The sequence below is a fragment of the Acanthisitta chloris genome, unplaced genomic scaffold (genome assembly GCF_000695815.1).
Source record: "Acanthisitta chloris isolate BGI_N310 unplaced genomic scaffold, ASM69581v1 scaffold88, whole genome shotgun sequence".
NCBI classification, from domain to species: domain Eukaryota; kingdom Metazoa; phylum Chordata; class Aves; order Passeriformes; family Acanthisittidae; genus Acanthisitta; species Acanthisitta chloris.
In genome coordinates this window covers 9832-25084 of record NW_008688446.1, presented here as the reverse complement: position 1 = coordinate 25084, position 15253 = coordinate 9832, and the positions used below count along the sequence as shown (strand labels likewise).

General features: G+C 41.0%; 1 protein-coding gene across 1 annotated transcript in view; it reads left to right on the top strand.

The window, feature by feature from the left end:
- LOC103808229 (ankyrin-3-like) overlaps positions 1-11413 on the top strand; it is a 24083-nt gene extending 12670 nt beyond the window's left edge. Inside the window, exon 7 of the mRNA XM_009080997.1 lies at positions 11091-11413. Coding sequence (XP_009079245.1) covers positions 11091-11258 — 168 coding nt within the window. The 3' untranslated portion in view covers positions 11259-11413. The remainder of the gene's footprint in view (positions 1-11090) is intronic.
- The last annotated feature ends 3840 nt before the right edge of the window (positions 11414-15253 follow it).

Here is a 15253-nt window from a genome sequence, read left to right as displayed (position 1 = left end):
GAGTGTGGTCAGGTCAGGGAGGATTTGGGAATGACATAGTGTAAGCAGGAGAAGGATGAAGGACAGAAAACAGCAGAGGAAAGTTAAGTATAGTTGGAAAAGCAGGAAAAAAACCCAAACATATATGGACAGGGATACAGCAATAGGAAGGGCAAGAAAAGAGATTGTGGTGCCAAGCGTGAGACGAGAGACGAAAGAAAGGCAAATTTGACAAAATTGAATGAGTGAAGATGGAGAGTTAGAGAATGGTTGGGTGGAGAGGATGTAGGCAGAAAGCTGAGTAGGTGCCATGAGTATATGCAATCCTTTGAGAAGAGAAAAGCAGGGAGTGTGATTAGGAACATGTAGCTAAATAAGAAAGGGGCCAGCATTCAGAATTGTATTGGGAAATACTGGAGGTAGAACTTCCTGCTAAAATCCTTAAAAATTTATTTGCTCATTAGCTTCTTCAATAATAGCTTGGGCTGTAAGAATAAGAATTTCTGCTGGTACACAGCCAGGAATGGTTGTCAGTACAAAATTGTGTTTCAGAACCTAGAAATGTGTTGAAATTCACAGTGGAAAACAGGTTAAGCTCTTGGCTAAAGAATACATGTATTTCTCTGGTTGGTTTCTCCAACCAAGAACAAGGAGGACCTCTTTTAGTTGTTCGCTGGGTGGCATCTGTAACATGGTTGAAAAAAAAAAAAAGCAAATGTGATTTCAGGTTACAGAATCAAAGTGTATTAAGAGTTGGAAGGGACCCAGGAGGATCATTGAGCCCATAGCCCTGCACTTGGCCCTGCACAGGACATTCCCAAGAATCACACCATATGCCTGAGAGCATTGTCCAAGGATTTTTTGAACTCTGTCAGGCTTGGTGCTATGACCCTGGGGAGCTGTTCAGTGCCCAGCCAGCCTCTGAGTGAAGACTCATTTTCTAATATCCAGCCTAAACCTCCCCTGACACAACTTCAGGCCATTCCCTCGGGTCCTGTAACTGGTTGCCAGGGAGAAGAGATCAGTGCTTGTCCCTCCACTTCCCCTCATGAAGAAGTTGTATACAGTGATGAGGAGCATGCTTATATGCAGCAAAGTGTTTATGACAAGCATTGCAAACCCATGAAAACAGTAAAACAATGCTGTGACCATTTAGCATAGAAACTACTATTTTACTTGTAGAACTCCTTATATTTAAAATAGAAATCAAACCCTGAATAGTTCTTTTCTTAGAGGTTGTCTGTGATTAATAGGGCGAGTTAGTGGATGGTGTGACAGAGTGGGAATAGAAATATTGAACAATGCAGGCCCAGAATTTTTTCCTTAAAATGTCACTAGGCCTGCAGGTGAAAAGTGTTGGTGCTGGTCACTATGCATTCAACACAGCATTATTCAATCTTTTATGAAAGAAGATCAATCATCAAAGCTAAAATACTGTTACTACTAATGCTGGTGAGAAGAGTACTAGCAGGTATTGGGTCAAGCTGATAGCTGAGTATCAAAGGTAAGGATCAACTCTCATATATCCCCTCCCCAAACCCCCCATAAATGACATTTTCTAAATCCCATTCATCATTGAACATACTTCATGATACTGGTGAGAGAGGGGTCCCAGGTAAGGTCCACATGAAATTCACAAGCCAACAGTAGATTTGGAGGTTAAGGGTTCCTGGGAAGCTACTGACTATATATGCTTTGCTTTCACTGATAGCATTGACCTCTTATTTCCCACGTCCTTTAACTGACCAAATTAGACCATTTAGGCATTTCATACCATCATAAGCTTTGGCACTGAGTATTTGATAAGCTCTAATCACAGAAGCAAGGAAGACAAATGGGGTCTTGGGTCAACCCTTTCCCACTCAGAAAGAAGATTATGGATTAGCAATGCTACTACATTAGCAATTAGCAGCATTTAGTAGTAGTACCACTAAATACCATCTGCCCATGCTTGTTTTAATAAAATAAACCTTAGGCTTCAGCGACTCTGCTTTGGATTAGGGGCACTTATGGAGAGCATACCCAAAGTAATAAGGCCATTCTTGCCTTCTCTACAAGATCTGGATGTTCCAGGTTCTGCCTCCATTAGCTGTCATCATCAGAGAGAGGCAGAGTGCTGGGTGAGCTGGGGAAGTGTGGATGCAATGACATCAGTCTGAAAGAGCAGTGGGCAGAGGCTGTGACTCAGAGCACTGAGTGGCTTGTTTGTGCTTGTGATAGCTGGGTGGGGGCATCCAGAGAGAGAGCACATCTCTGCTGTATGGTGGCTGCAAATCTAGATAAAGTCCTTGTGACAGAAAGTATCGTAGCATAAATAACAGTAATATGGACTTGAATTTTGTTCTTTAGTGCTTATCAGAGTGTGGGGAATGAAAGCGTTGCACAGAAAGATGAGGTAGATTCTGGTGGAGCAGCGAGTTTGGAGACAAACAGAACACCAGGATGAGTTGTGTGTAAAAACAATTATCAGCACCAACTAACAGGGCCCTTGCTTGATCCCTCATTATCCAAATTGTAATGCAGGTATTAAAAATGACCCACCAGGTGCAGGCTGCTCATTGCCACCTCACTGCCTCTTGTTTTAATTTCTGTAAATGCTATCCACAGTGTGCTGTCTCCCCTCTGGAGCAAAGGCCCTTATTTAAGTTGTTGACAATGTGAGATGAGCAACAGAACAAAAATATGGAGGGGCTGTAACCCAACTGAAATGTATATGTACTATACCTTTTAGAAGTGCACAGAGTGAGCTTTAAGGTGGGAGTGTCAAATGCACTCTGTGCTTTTGCAAACAAAAGCAAACCATTTTGGCTTTGTTCTTGTTAAATAAATACAAATCAACACTACTTGTCTATCTCTCGATTTATGTTTAAACTCTTTAGGAAAGTATGAATTCTGCAGGGAGATTTGAACAAGAGGAGAGGATTATGATAACAGAAAATGCTTGTGTGATGGGGGCAATGGGAGATTTGAACAAGAGGAGAGGATTAAGATAACAGAAGATGCTTGTGTGATGGGGGCAACGTGAAGAGAAATGTGTGTGGGCAGGATAATAGCCAGCTCCCACCACTGGTGTAGGCAAAGCAGAGAAGGGTGGAAAAAATGGGAATGGATGGGCAGGATGAAAGCAGAGCTTTGAGCCTTAAGGACAAGGGCCAGAGTGGTAAAGAGAAGAGCTGGTGAAAGGATATAAGAAAAAGGAGGGCAGGCCTGTGGCAAACAGCAAACTTCAGCTGCCCTTTTCAGTATGTTTCTGAGAGGCCTGAGGGAACAAAGAGGTTCCAGCAGTGAGGGCAGGGAAAGACATGAGCTTGATGATGACTCTTGGTGTGTGGGCAGGAGGTGAGCAGTGGTGCTGTACTGTAAGTAAATGATGTCCCCAGTGATATGCAGTAGCAGCTGCTTCCCTCACCCCCACTGGTATACACCTGCCTGCCTCTCAGCTGTCACATACTCCTTTGGTCCCTTCTTTCACTGCAACCAGGAAAATAGGCATAGCTCCAGGAGCTCTTACAGGTGTTACAGTGCCTGCAAGCTGTACAGGTGTACAGTACCTGCTGACTGTAGAGGCTGGAGGGGTTGGAAACATACCTACAGGTTTGCACACTTGCAGCCCAGTGACTGATGTCATGACAGCCTTTCATTGAACTGCATTAGCACTTCTGTGTCTGTGCTTTCTTCTTTTGCCTTACTGCAAGTGCAGAGAAGATGGCACAACAAAGTTTGCATTGGGATGAATGGAAATCATTTCAGTAAATCAGCTTGTAATGCCCCTTATTCTACCTATTTACAAGGAGGCAGCTCCAAGAACCTTCCTAACCTCATTCCAAGTGAAACAAGATCTCATTTGGCTGGATGTTTGCCATTTTGTAATGAAGGAAAAACACTCATTCCAAATTGCTTGACTTCTTGGACTCAAGCTCAGCAAAAAAACCCTGTCACAATTGCTGGCAGGGCATTCATTGCAGAGTAACAGGCACTTTATGTCTATTCATCATCCTTTTTCTGTAGTACATTTTCACGTGTCTGGCTGTGTTTCTTTGAAATGCTTCAAAGCTTAAGAAATCCCTTCATTTCATCACCATATTTCCCTGTTGCTTAACTGGGTGAATCCTACTTACAAACTGAGAGGCCAGACAGTTTTTAGTCAATCTTTCTTTTTTTTTTTCCCCCAACAGGAAAAACTAATTGCTGTTACTTTAAGAAAACTATTTTTTATCAGCCACTTGTGCCTTTAAGTCAGACTGTATCTGATGTCTTACCTAGAGTTTTAGTAATTTTGATAGCAACTTCCCATCTTCTGGAAGTACCAACATAGTGGTTAGTATGGAGAAATGAAATCCACCAAGTGGGCTCTCTGTTCCAAACTTTGATTCAGGAGCTCTGTTGTTGGTGTGCAGTGACCATACAGATGGTGAAAACTGCTGTGCTCCTATCCTAGCTGCTGCTTCTGGAGATGGGCACTATTGCAAGGGTTGCATGCCATGGGCTTGACTGTTTTTACCAGAATTGGGTCACCTTCAGCCTAAGAGTGTGTGAGGTGCTGGAGAAGAAGGAGAGGTCACAGAGGGGTTTCTTATCTCTAGACTACCTAGCACTTAGATATTTAGGACTTGGAAAGGCATATCCAGATACATGCTAAAGCAACTAGCAGCCATTGGAAGGAATGATAAACCAGTTTCCTTATCAATCCAATTTTATCTGTGGTATCCTATGCAAGAAAGTAAGTGTTTTTGCCATAAATCAGAGCCCTGTGGAGTGCTTGCCCTTTCCCATTCAGACCTTGCTTGGACATTCTCAGGAGCAGTGTGCAGGGAGGGGAGGCAGTTGGATGTGTGTCCGACCTGCCCTGTGCTAGTTCAACAACAAGAATGTGCAAATCAGTGTTTCTCCAAGGCTGCTGGGCTGACCAGGGAGGTGAGGATGATGCTTTGAATAAACTATTTTCTGGAAATATAATTGGCAAAAAGTTATCTTTTGAGCGTTGACAGAGTCTTCAGGTATCATTCTTCTGTCTGGGATTACCTTCCAGTGGAAAGATCTGTCTAACCCAGGGAAGGAAATGCTTCTGAAGCTCCACCTGTCTCTGAGGAGCACAATGGTTAGAAAGGAAGGAAGAAAACTTCTCTGCAGCTTCCACAGCAACAGCTGAAAGAAAAAACTCTGTGATCCCCACATCTACTCTGTACTTGGGCAAGTCAGAAGATTGAGGTAGCAAGGGAATCCTTTCCCTGTGTCTTGCTTCCCAAAGCAAGCAGGACCTAGTCACTGTGCCATAAAACTGTGTCCAACCCTGTGAACAGCCTTCCTTGTGCACAGCACTCCTTATTCCAGAGGACATCGCAGTTCCACTGGGAGTGGGCTTTGCCTGCAGAAAGTTTGCTTACTGGAAGGTTGAGAAAGGATTTGGTAATATTGAGGGGGTAGTGTGAGGACAACATGCATTAATGATGACCCTGAGGCTGAGATGCAGAACACCATTAGCCCATCAAGAAGGGCAGGCAATATCTAAGTGACAGTGGCATAAGAGAAAAACATCTTTTTATTTCCTCAGTGGTAGTTTGCCATAACAGCTCCTTGGTTTATTCTTCCTTCTTTTCTTCCAGGATTTATTTTATACATCTCAAGCCTGAAGAAAGTTAAGTATATAAGCATACAATAACTAAAATAGCACAACATAAGACTTACTGCCATTAAGTAGAGAAGGAAAAAAAGCTGAAAAATGATGCACTCATGCAAGGTTTCCTGGAAAGCATCTGATTGTGTGTTTTTATCATTAATTTCTGAAACTTCTATACAAGCTTCAGTGACCCCAGTAACTGCCACTAGAATATAAGACTTTTTCTCTACAGGGATTCTGCTGTGTTGTATCTCCAATTCTGAATTGCAGAATAATACTGGAGAGAATATTGTTTTAATATACAACATGTTGGTGCAACTGCATGGTTACAGATGACAATCCTCAAATGCACAGCACAATTTTTCTATATCTCCAGAATCTGGTAATAGTGATAATATCCATGCAATGGTGTTGCTGACAATTCCAGCATGCAACAACCAACATTATGTTCTTTCATTAAGAACCCCTAATGATGGGAAGGGATTTTCCAGACTGTATAGGAAATTTCTGCTTTAGCAGTCTGTCTATTTTCAGCTTCTATTTGACTCACACATTCTGTGTCAATATTAAGCTCTTAATAGAGTCTGCTTGAAGCTGAGAATTGAGAAGGACTGTTTTTACTAAATTCCAAGTTAATCTCAACATTTGGGTAAGAAACTGCTTTGGTTTGTTTTGTTTTAAATCAAGGAAGTTAAACTTGAAATCAAGTAAGTGTAATTTTTCTGGTTAGAACTCCCCTCCACTGAGGGGCTGAGAGGAGACCTCAGAGGAGGAGGGAAGTTCTCTCCTTGGTAGCAAGGAGAAACACCAAGTCCCTGTGACATTGACAGTACCTATGTGATCTGCTGCTCAGCAAACATATCAATCATTGCAGCACATGACTAGGAAAGGTTGACTGGGTTTTTGTGTGTCTTCCTTTAAAGATACACTTCAGAGTCCAATGTGATACTCTAAGTGCCAACATTTACTTTTCTTAGTTATTATTAGCATCTTTATGCTTGTAAACTCAGACTGTGTGATGGGAGAAAGAGGTAATCCTGTAGGACATCATAGTATACCAGAAACCAGAGAGCATTCTTCATTTCCTACATGCATTAAAATATAATCATATAAGATGTACTGCGTTTACACACTGCCAGTTTTAAGTTTTTCCCTACTTTTTCCCTGACATCCTAACCATTTTTGTTGCTAATTGGTAATAGTAGAGAGTAATTCTGACAACTGTGGTGGACTGTGATGGATAATGCTATGTGTCAGAGGGAAGCTTATCTCATTTCAGATAGGAAATGTAGGTGGCTTATTGCTCAGCAGAAGATAACTCAAAGGTTTTTTGAATTTTCTTATGAAGGTGTAGATAGAAAGCTGCAGCTGAAAGGGCTTAGTGTTTCCTCTGATCAGGCACAAGCAAAAGCCACTGAACATAAAAGCAGGTCACTCCTTACCCATCCTACTTGTGGATGTTGTGACACTCCAAAGGAAGGCACAGGCCCCGTGTGAGAGAGTGGTGGGCTGCAGCAAGCAGTGGATGGAGACAAAGGGTAAACCACCATCCACAGCATTGTGAGGTGTAGAAAAAAATTGCATGCATCTAATCCATCACATTTTGAGCTACATACAGTTTTAGGGTACTTCAAGTCATCTACCCCAGGAAATCTGCCAAGAAGGAGAGGAAAGGCTACGTTCTAGTCCATAATCCTCTGAGCATATACTGCAAAGTTTTACGTTGCTATTCTCACAAGTTATACTTCATATTCTCAGTAGGGTTTGTTAACTCTCAAACTGAATGGCAAGCTGGACCTCAGTGTCAAGGGGTCTGCCTGAGACTTTATCCACCATTTGGTATTTCAACAGTGAGGGCAAGCAGCACTCCAGCAGACATTCTAGATCTGGACTACATCTTTTAATGGCAACTTTTTGAAGGCATTTCAGCTTTTTTACTGCAGGAAAACATCCTCAAAAGTTTCCTGATTTACTATTCTGTCTTAAGAACAAAGAGAGAAATTTATAGAAGATCAAACAGATAAAAATAGACTGAAAAGACAGCAGATGCTGTTGATACACTGAAGAATTCAGAACCTTACATTTGGTGGCTATTTTGTTTGCTGATACCACAGTTTTAGTGTTAATAACATACACCAAAGCTGCACATATTATGAAGCTTTTATTATCTCTAGTTTCTTGTGACAAGTACAAAAAGCTCAATTTTGATTTGCTTGCTTGGTTTTGTCATCAGAAAAATTAATGATGATGTTGTCTGAGATTTACTCACTTCTCATTCATGTTCTTAGCTGTCAGATGGGAGATGGAAAAGAACAGTATGTATGAAACCTCTAGGTGTAATTCTTTAAGACTTGGCAAAACACAGGAGTGACCAAACACAAGTTACTTGCCCTAATGCATCTCTTCATGTGTGGAGTCAGAACTCTCAGCCAGCAGAATTAATACTTCATATTCTTTGCTACCAGTAAAAGCTCAAATAGCTAAATGACAAAAATAAATTCTGAATAGAGACTTGCCCCCTCTCTTTTTTTCCCTTCATTTTCCCACATTGTTTTCCTGAGCTGTTAGGGGTGAAAAAGGCTAAACACATTTTTAATTCTTTGTCTCTTAATTATTTTTATGAACTGTCTGAATAGGTTAGTAAAATATAACAAAAATTGCAACCTCCTCCCCAGAGAATGAGTACTGTAGTGCTCTTTTCCCGGGAAAGAGAAGTGGTTTGATCATCCATAAGGACAGATTTTACACTGGACACACAGATCTTAATTTGCTTGATTTCTCTTGCTCCATTAATTATTTCAGGGTAGATATTTGTAGTTGGTTTTTCTGACAAAGTGTGTCTAGAGTGATCACATCCTTTCTACATCCATCTCTTTGTAATGTGAACTTGCTGCCTATTTTCAACCAAATATAACTTAATGTTTCAAGATCCTAGAGACACTAAATTTATAGGTTTTTCATAAAGGCAGGTGATCAAAGAGAGGAAAGATGGATTGCTAGCTGTCCAACTTGAGGAAGTGAGCTCAGTCCTCATTGGGTGCTGGAGAATTTCCTCACATTTCCAGCTGGGGTGATCACCCCTGTCAGAAGCTGAGAGAGAATTGCACTGTCCTAATAGCTTCAGTACTAACCAGAAACATGATGATCATTTGAACATGAAAGTGGATTTTTTTGTTCCCTGTTGCCAGCAAACAGTGTGACCTAAACCTTCATTGCTAAGTGCAAGTCATCTCTTTTGGAGCTGAGATGTGTATCTGCCAGCACTTGCCCATCTACTTTAGAATCAACTCTCCTTCATTTAAGGCAACAGGAGCTTCAAACACCTAGACTGGCAAATAAGTAGATCCAAAGTGCCTGTTCTTATGTGGTTATACCCTCCCATGTGCTGCACTAGGTTTAGCTTAGTGTCAAGATGAATGAGAACCAGACTTCTCATAGGTACTTGTCCTACCTTTTGTAGTGCTGTCCCTTCCTCCTTCATTTCTTTCTTGATGCTTAGAAAAGGCTTTCCTACTAGTCTGTGTATGAGGCAGTAAATTATTAGTACTAAATTATTTTGACATATTAACAGGGCACTAGGGTCTATTAGGCCGAGTTAACCTCTCTGCCCATCAACCCCAGCAAGTGGAAAAAGGTGTTCCATCAGTCTAAATTACCTGCAGTATCCTTTGCTTGAAGACACGAATATTATTTCCTTTACTGTTTTTTCCTCAGGTGCAGTATCCTTTGCTTGAAGACACGAAAATTATTTCCTTTACTGATTTTCCTCAGCAAAGGAGAATTTCTCTCTCTCTCCCTCTGACCTCTGTAACATTTTTCCTTCTGAGAAGACAGAAAAAGCAGAAAATATCTCTGTGTAAGAAAGGAGAATTTCTCTCTCTCTCCCTCTGACCTCTGTAACATTTTTCCTTCTGAGAAGACAGAAAAAGCAGAAAATATCTCTGTTGTTTTTCTCCTCTCTTTCTGTCCTCTATGTGGCAGATACAGTAAAATAGTGACCCCATATTATATCCAATGCCAACGCCCAGTCAAATGGAATTAATTCTTTTCTTGAAAACCAACTCACAAAATAGAATTCAAATGGTCACACAGTTTTATGTCCCTGGAAGGACCAGGCATGGTGCACGTGTTGCTTCATGTGCTAAGCATCTTTTTGTTTCACTTTGGTATTTTTTAAGAAATGATAAGCTAACCCGGAACAGTTGTCTCTGATTCTCTAATGATCCTTAATATTGTAGAAAGAATATCTGTCATTTAATTTTGCTAACATATATTTTATCTCCGTGAAAATACTAATTAGTACTTTCTAGTAGCTGTGAGTTAGCTTCCTAGTGAAATTTTGTGTAAATAAAAAAGTAACGACTGGATTTAGGTACTGTGATTAAGCCATGAGTCAGCTTGTCACGCCTGGGAGAGGATCTTTTTTCAGTTATCTCTCACTCCACTCACCTGCAGCTTTGAGGAAGCATTGCCAATCAGTCTGTTAGCCAGGTGAGGCACCTGTACCACCAAGGCAATATGTGCCTTTGTGGTTCATCAGCCCCAGGACACACTCACCACAACGTACTGCTCTCTGCTCTATCCCAGGGAAGCTGATTTTCCTTAGCCAGCTGTTTGTGCTGCCCCTGAACACACAGAAACATGCTCTTCAGAATTCTGTTTGTCTGCATACAGGAGCTGCACGCTCTATTTAAACCCTTTTATTTTTACTTGACTCCATATGATCAAATAGATACAGGACGTGGCCTTCATACGCTACAAGAGAAAGGATTCATCGGAGCGTGAAGAAACGTCCTCGCTACGTCTCGTTAAAAAAGCGCGTTCGTGTGCGCACGCGTCGGTTATGCAACTGCCCTCCATGTGCAGTGCTGCTGCACACTGCTGGCCTGCCAGGCACCTCCTGGGGAAGCATGTGCACATCTTTACAGTCTCACTTGGAAGTTCAGTGTTACATTCATTGCAGGAACAGATTAGGTGGGTGAAGTTAAAAATGGAACGGAAGGTGCCTGCACGGCTTTCGGCATCTACTGATAGTGTTCGGGGACAAATAGGGTTGGCATCTTGTTGCTTTTGACTTAGATCTACAGATGTCATGGTTTTATTCATTTTCTGTGGCTCCTACAAGGCCAATCAAGTTGTGAGGTATGAATCCTTATCACTACATGCTCAGAATAAAACATAGCTGGATTAAATTTCTTGGATTCATTCAGTAAAATGGCATAATTTAACCCTTGTATAAAAGCTGAGAGCTGACACACCATCTTGTCTTATAACTCTAATCACAACTGGATTGTTTGTCTTCATAATGTGTGTGTTGAGATATCAGACCAGTAATTCACGTGTGAGGTTAAACACAGCTTCCCTTTGCCTTCATGCTCCCAGGGAAACAAAACTGTGTTATGCTTTAGCATAATTCACTCTTTGTGCAAAGCAAACATGGAATTCATGCAGGAAAGATATAGGGATATTTATTTCTCTGTTTTTCCTTCCACAGAATGATATCACGCCGTTGCACGTCGCATCAAAAAGGGGAAATGCAAACATGGTCAAACTCCTACTTGATCGAGGCGCTAAAATTGATGCCAAAACAAGGGTAAGCTCAAGTCTGAGTGCTGTGAGTGACTGTGTGGAATTATTGCCTCTGACCTGTTTGTTGCTGTAGAGCTTAAATCATTCATCTTCCTGGCAGGTTACTACAGCTGCATTGCATTTTTTATTTATGAAATGGGTGCAGGAGGATGCTAAGATTTCACATCTTCTAAAGCAGTGTGTGAAGCACTATGTACAGCAAAGCTCAGAAACAACCATTTTCCATGTTCTCTGTACAGTATTTAATTAGGAGCTGCTTCTGCCTACTTGGGGGTGGAGGTGAATGTATAGGAAAATACTAAAAGACAAGAATTCAATACAGATGGTTTCGAATTTGAATTCTAAAAGGGTAACTTTGAACTGCAGTGTGTGTTTGCATTTCATTATCCACAGGGCAGTGTCAGGGAGTGCAGTGTGGCTGATGAGCCTCATGCAGCTCAATCTCTCTGTGATTTGGTGCTTAGCTGCCAGCTGGGATTTGTCAGCAAATGTGTCAGGCATAGGGATGGTTTCCTTCAGGTTGACACCTAACTCTATCCCCTCAATGACTTAGAAACTCACTGCATATGCTTATATCTAATTGCTGTAGTTAAAACCCAATCAAACCAGTTTAGGGCTATTTTATTTACTTACACAGTGGCCAAAAAAAACCCCAAACCAAAAGCCAAAACAAACAGAGAGAAAGAAAAAGTTCAAATATTTGAAAGCAAACCTAGAACTAGTGGTGCTGTTGGCTGTAGTGGCAGCCTCTGCAACATGCTCCTGTGCATGTGAGGTAATCCTCAGGAGCCATCCCTGTGACTTGACAATTGTGATTTTCTTGAAATATTAGCTTATCACCTATCCACTTTCCATTTTTTTTATTATTCCATACAATTTCCACCGGAATAATTCTAAACAAAAGAAATTGTTAGCCTAAGAATTGGATTTCTTCTGCAGTTGTTACTGTATCCACAGGTTTCTGTTTGGTTTTCCAGTGTTTCAGCAGTTTCTGAGATTTCCTGCAGTGCTTGTTAGGCACATTCCTATTTTTTATTTCTGTGGCAAACTCAGAAACTGGGTCAGTTTATTTTGTCATCTCTTCAGTCTCTCTGTATGTTTTTCTTTAGGTCTTCTTTTGGTTTACCTTTAGTCAGTGCTGATTTATTTTTTAAAATGTTTCTGATTTTTCTGGTTGGGGGATATGGAAGAGATAGGTTTTCATGGATAATGTGGGAATAATTTCTGGACTGAAATACCAGCCTCCTATGTGCTGCACAGGGAGATAGGTTTTCATGGATAATGTGGGAATCATTTCTGGACTGAAATACCAGCCCCCTATGTGCTACACAGGGGCTGCCAGGCTGGGGGGCCTGAGCCTGCCATGTGGTGGGAAAGGGCACATTTTGGTGATGTGCCAGATGTGCATTTGGTCAGAGTGGGGAGAAAGACACTTGGCAGTGGACTATTTGCTTCCTCTCTGCAGGGCACTTTGTATAGCCTGCAGATTTGCAGATTTGCATATTTTTATGGCCCACTGCAGCCAAAACATTGGGGATCACTACTTTAAATAGTTGGAGCCCAGCTCGTTCTTTTCTTTTAGTTATGAAATGCTGTGATCTGCTTCATTTCCTGCATCACAGCCTCCAGGGTCAGACAGTAGGATAATTTATGTAACTAAAAATACAGGCTGGGACGGAAACAGGATCTAGGAAGAGGGCAGAAGCATTAACAGCTCCTGAGTCTGGAGCTGGCAGAGCTTCCCAGGGAGGCAAAAGGCAGTGGATAGCTGTGGTTCATGAAGTGATGGTTTGTTTTTTCTGGCTTCCCCCAGAGACTGCCTGTTTCCCCAAACACCTGTCCTCTCCATAAGTCAGAAGGGATTTGCATAACTTCTCCTGCTTGTGCTGTCCATGTGTCACTCATCATGGCACTCTCTGGCATTACCAGAGGCATCATTTTCTGGCAGTTAGTGAGGAAGTGGAAGTTTTGCTCCCAGCAGAACTGACTCATCCTGGCAAGGGTTTACCAGCCTGTGGTCTGGGTTGTGTGTGTCTCTGCTGAGGAGGCTCACTAAGCTGAGCAGAGAAAAGCAAACAGCATTGCTGGAGTAGATCAGGAGGGATTTACAAATCAATAGGAAAAGCAATAGAAGGCTGAGAGCAACGTGGTGCTGTATGAAAAAAGGGCATTGTTTCAGGAGTGTCTGCCTAGTTCTCATATTCCACAGCAAAGATTAATTGCTGTGAGCTGTTACAACATATGTTCCTGCTAAATCTCTCTTGTTATTCCTACCTGACTCAATGTTGTTTTCCAAGAATGAACAATTAAGATATGCCAACTTTGTAGTCCTTTCATTTTCTAAGCATCATTTTTCTTTTCAACGTCCCAGATATAGAATGACCTTACAAAAATACAGGATGACAAAAGCTTCAGTCATATCCTTTTGCAATAGCATCATCACTACCAAATGTATTGAAAGGCAAAGAGTAGCCAAGGCTGTCTGTCCTGATACTTGTGTCAAGTCAGGCTTATCATCTGGATGCTCAGGCAGAGCCCAGCCTGGTGTGCTCTGTGAGAGGCAGGTGCTGAATGCACAGACACTTGATAAACAGGTTGGATTTGCACGTGAAAATAAGTGAGGCTCCTATTACCAGATTTATAAATGTGAGACCTCTCTCTTTTTTTCCGATTGTTTTGGGGTTATTTTTTTAGGAGATGAGCAAAATTAAATTTTTTCTACGTAAGAGATGAGCAGATTTTTTTTTTCTGCTAAAATAGTTTGTCTTGGACACTATGGTATTATTTAGTGCAAATGATGATTATGGAAGTCTAAATACCTCCTTATATGTGAATGGCAAAGGTTTTGTACTCGTATGAAAGGACAAAAACATCTTGGAAATTGTTGGTTTCTATTGCTCAGGGGCAGAAATTCTTAGGCCTTTATTTCATGTCTGTAGTTCACCTTTAACTGAGTATACAGAACATACTGTTTTGTGTTGTTGACCAAACACTAACAGGGCCAAGATTTGCTACTCTGACTCTTAGATGGGATAGATTTAGCTATTCAGCTCTCATTTTGTGGCCTGTTCCTGCAAGCCATTCTCTGTATGGGATACTGGAATATGCTCCACATACTGTCTATATTTATTTTTCACAAACATCATAATTTTATGGATAAATTCACATAAAGCCTTTCCTGAGTAATAAGTTGAGGTAATGGTTTCTTTTCCTTAGTCATTTCCATGATCATTTGCATTTGCTGCTGACAGATGGTCTGGGAAACTGTAGTGCTGAAGTGCTGCACAAAAGGTTAACATGAAGGTCTAAATCCTTATCCTGTTTAAATTACTGTAAAAGTCATCCATGAGCTCCCACTTTCTCTGTTTTCATTAGGACTGGGTTTGATGAGCACTATAAATACTGTTGCACATGTGCAAACTCTTTTGAGATGATGAGCACTATAAATACTGTTGCACACGTGCAAACTGTAGTTAGGAGTTGAGGTAACGTGTGAGCATATGAGGTTATGTTTTGAGACTCAGACATTCCTTTTTATTTTTGGTTTTTTTTTTCGTTTTGCTTTTAGTACCATATGAGGTTATGTTTTGAGACTCAGATATTCCTTTTTTTTTGTTTTTTTTTTCGTTTTGCTTTTAGTATACACTTATGCTGCATTGTTTATTTTAACCAGCTGTTTATCTTCCCTCTTTCCTTTTTTGGTGTGTGGGATGTCTGGCAACTGGTACCTGAGGCTTGGTATTGAGTTCTTCAGGGTACTCCTCAAGAACTGTGTGCTGCCAGGGCAGCTTTAATCATTCTGGTTTTTAGCTAACATTCTGAGCAAAGACCTATTAATGCCTCATGTAACATGTTTATTGAATGTTGCCCTAATTATGCTTTCTCTGTCTTCCAGAAAAAGACTTGAAAAAAATAAAATTGAATTAGAGAGGTTGATTAAATTAGCTTGATTTGCTTTGCCTGTCTAATACTGTACATGCCAAAGTGAATTTGTGTCTGAAGCAGGCAGCAAGCAAGTTTTAGCCTGGATTAACAATAAGGGTTTATAATCTTCATTCTACTGATTTT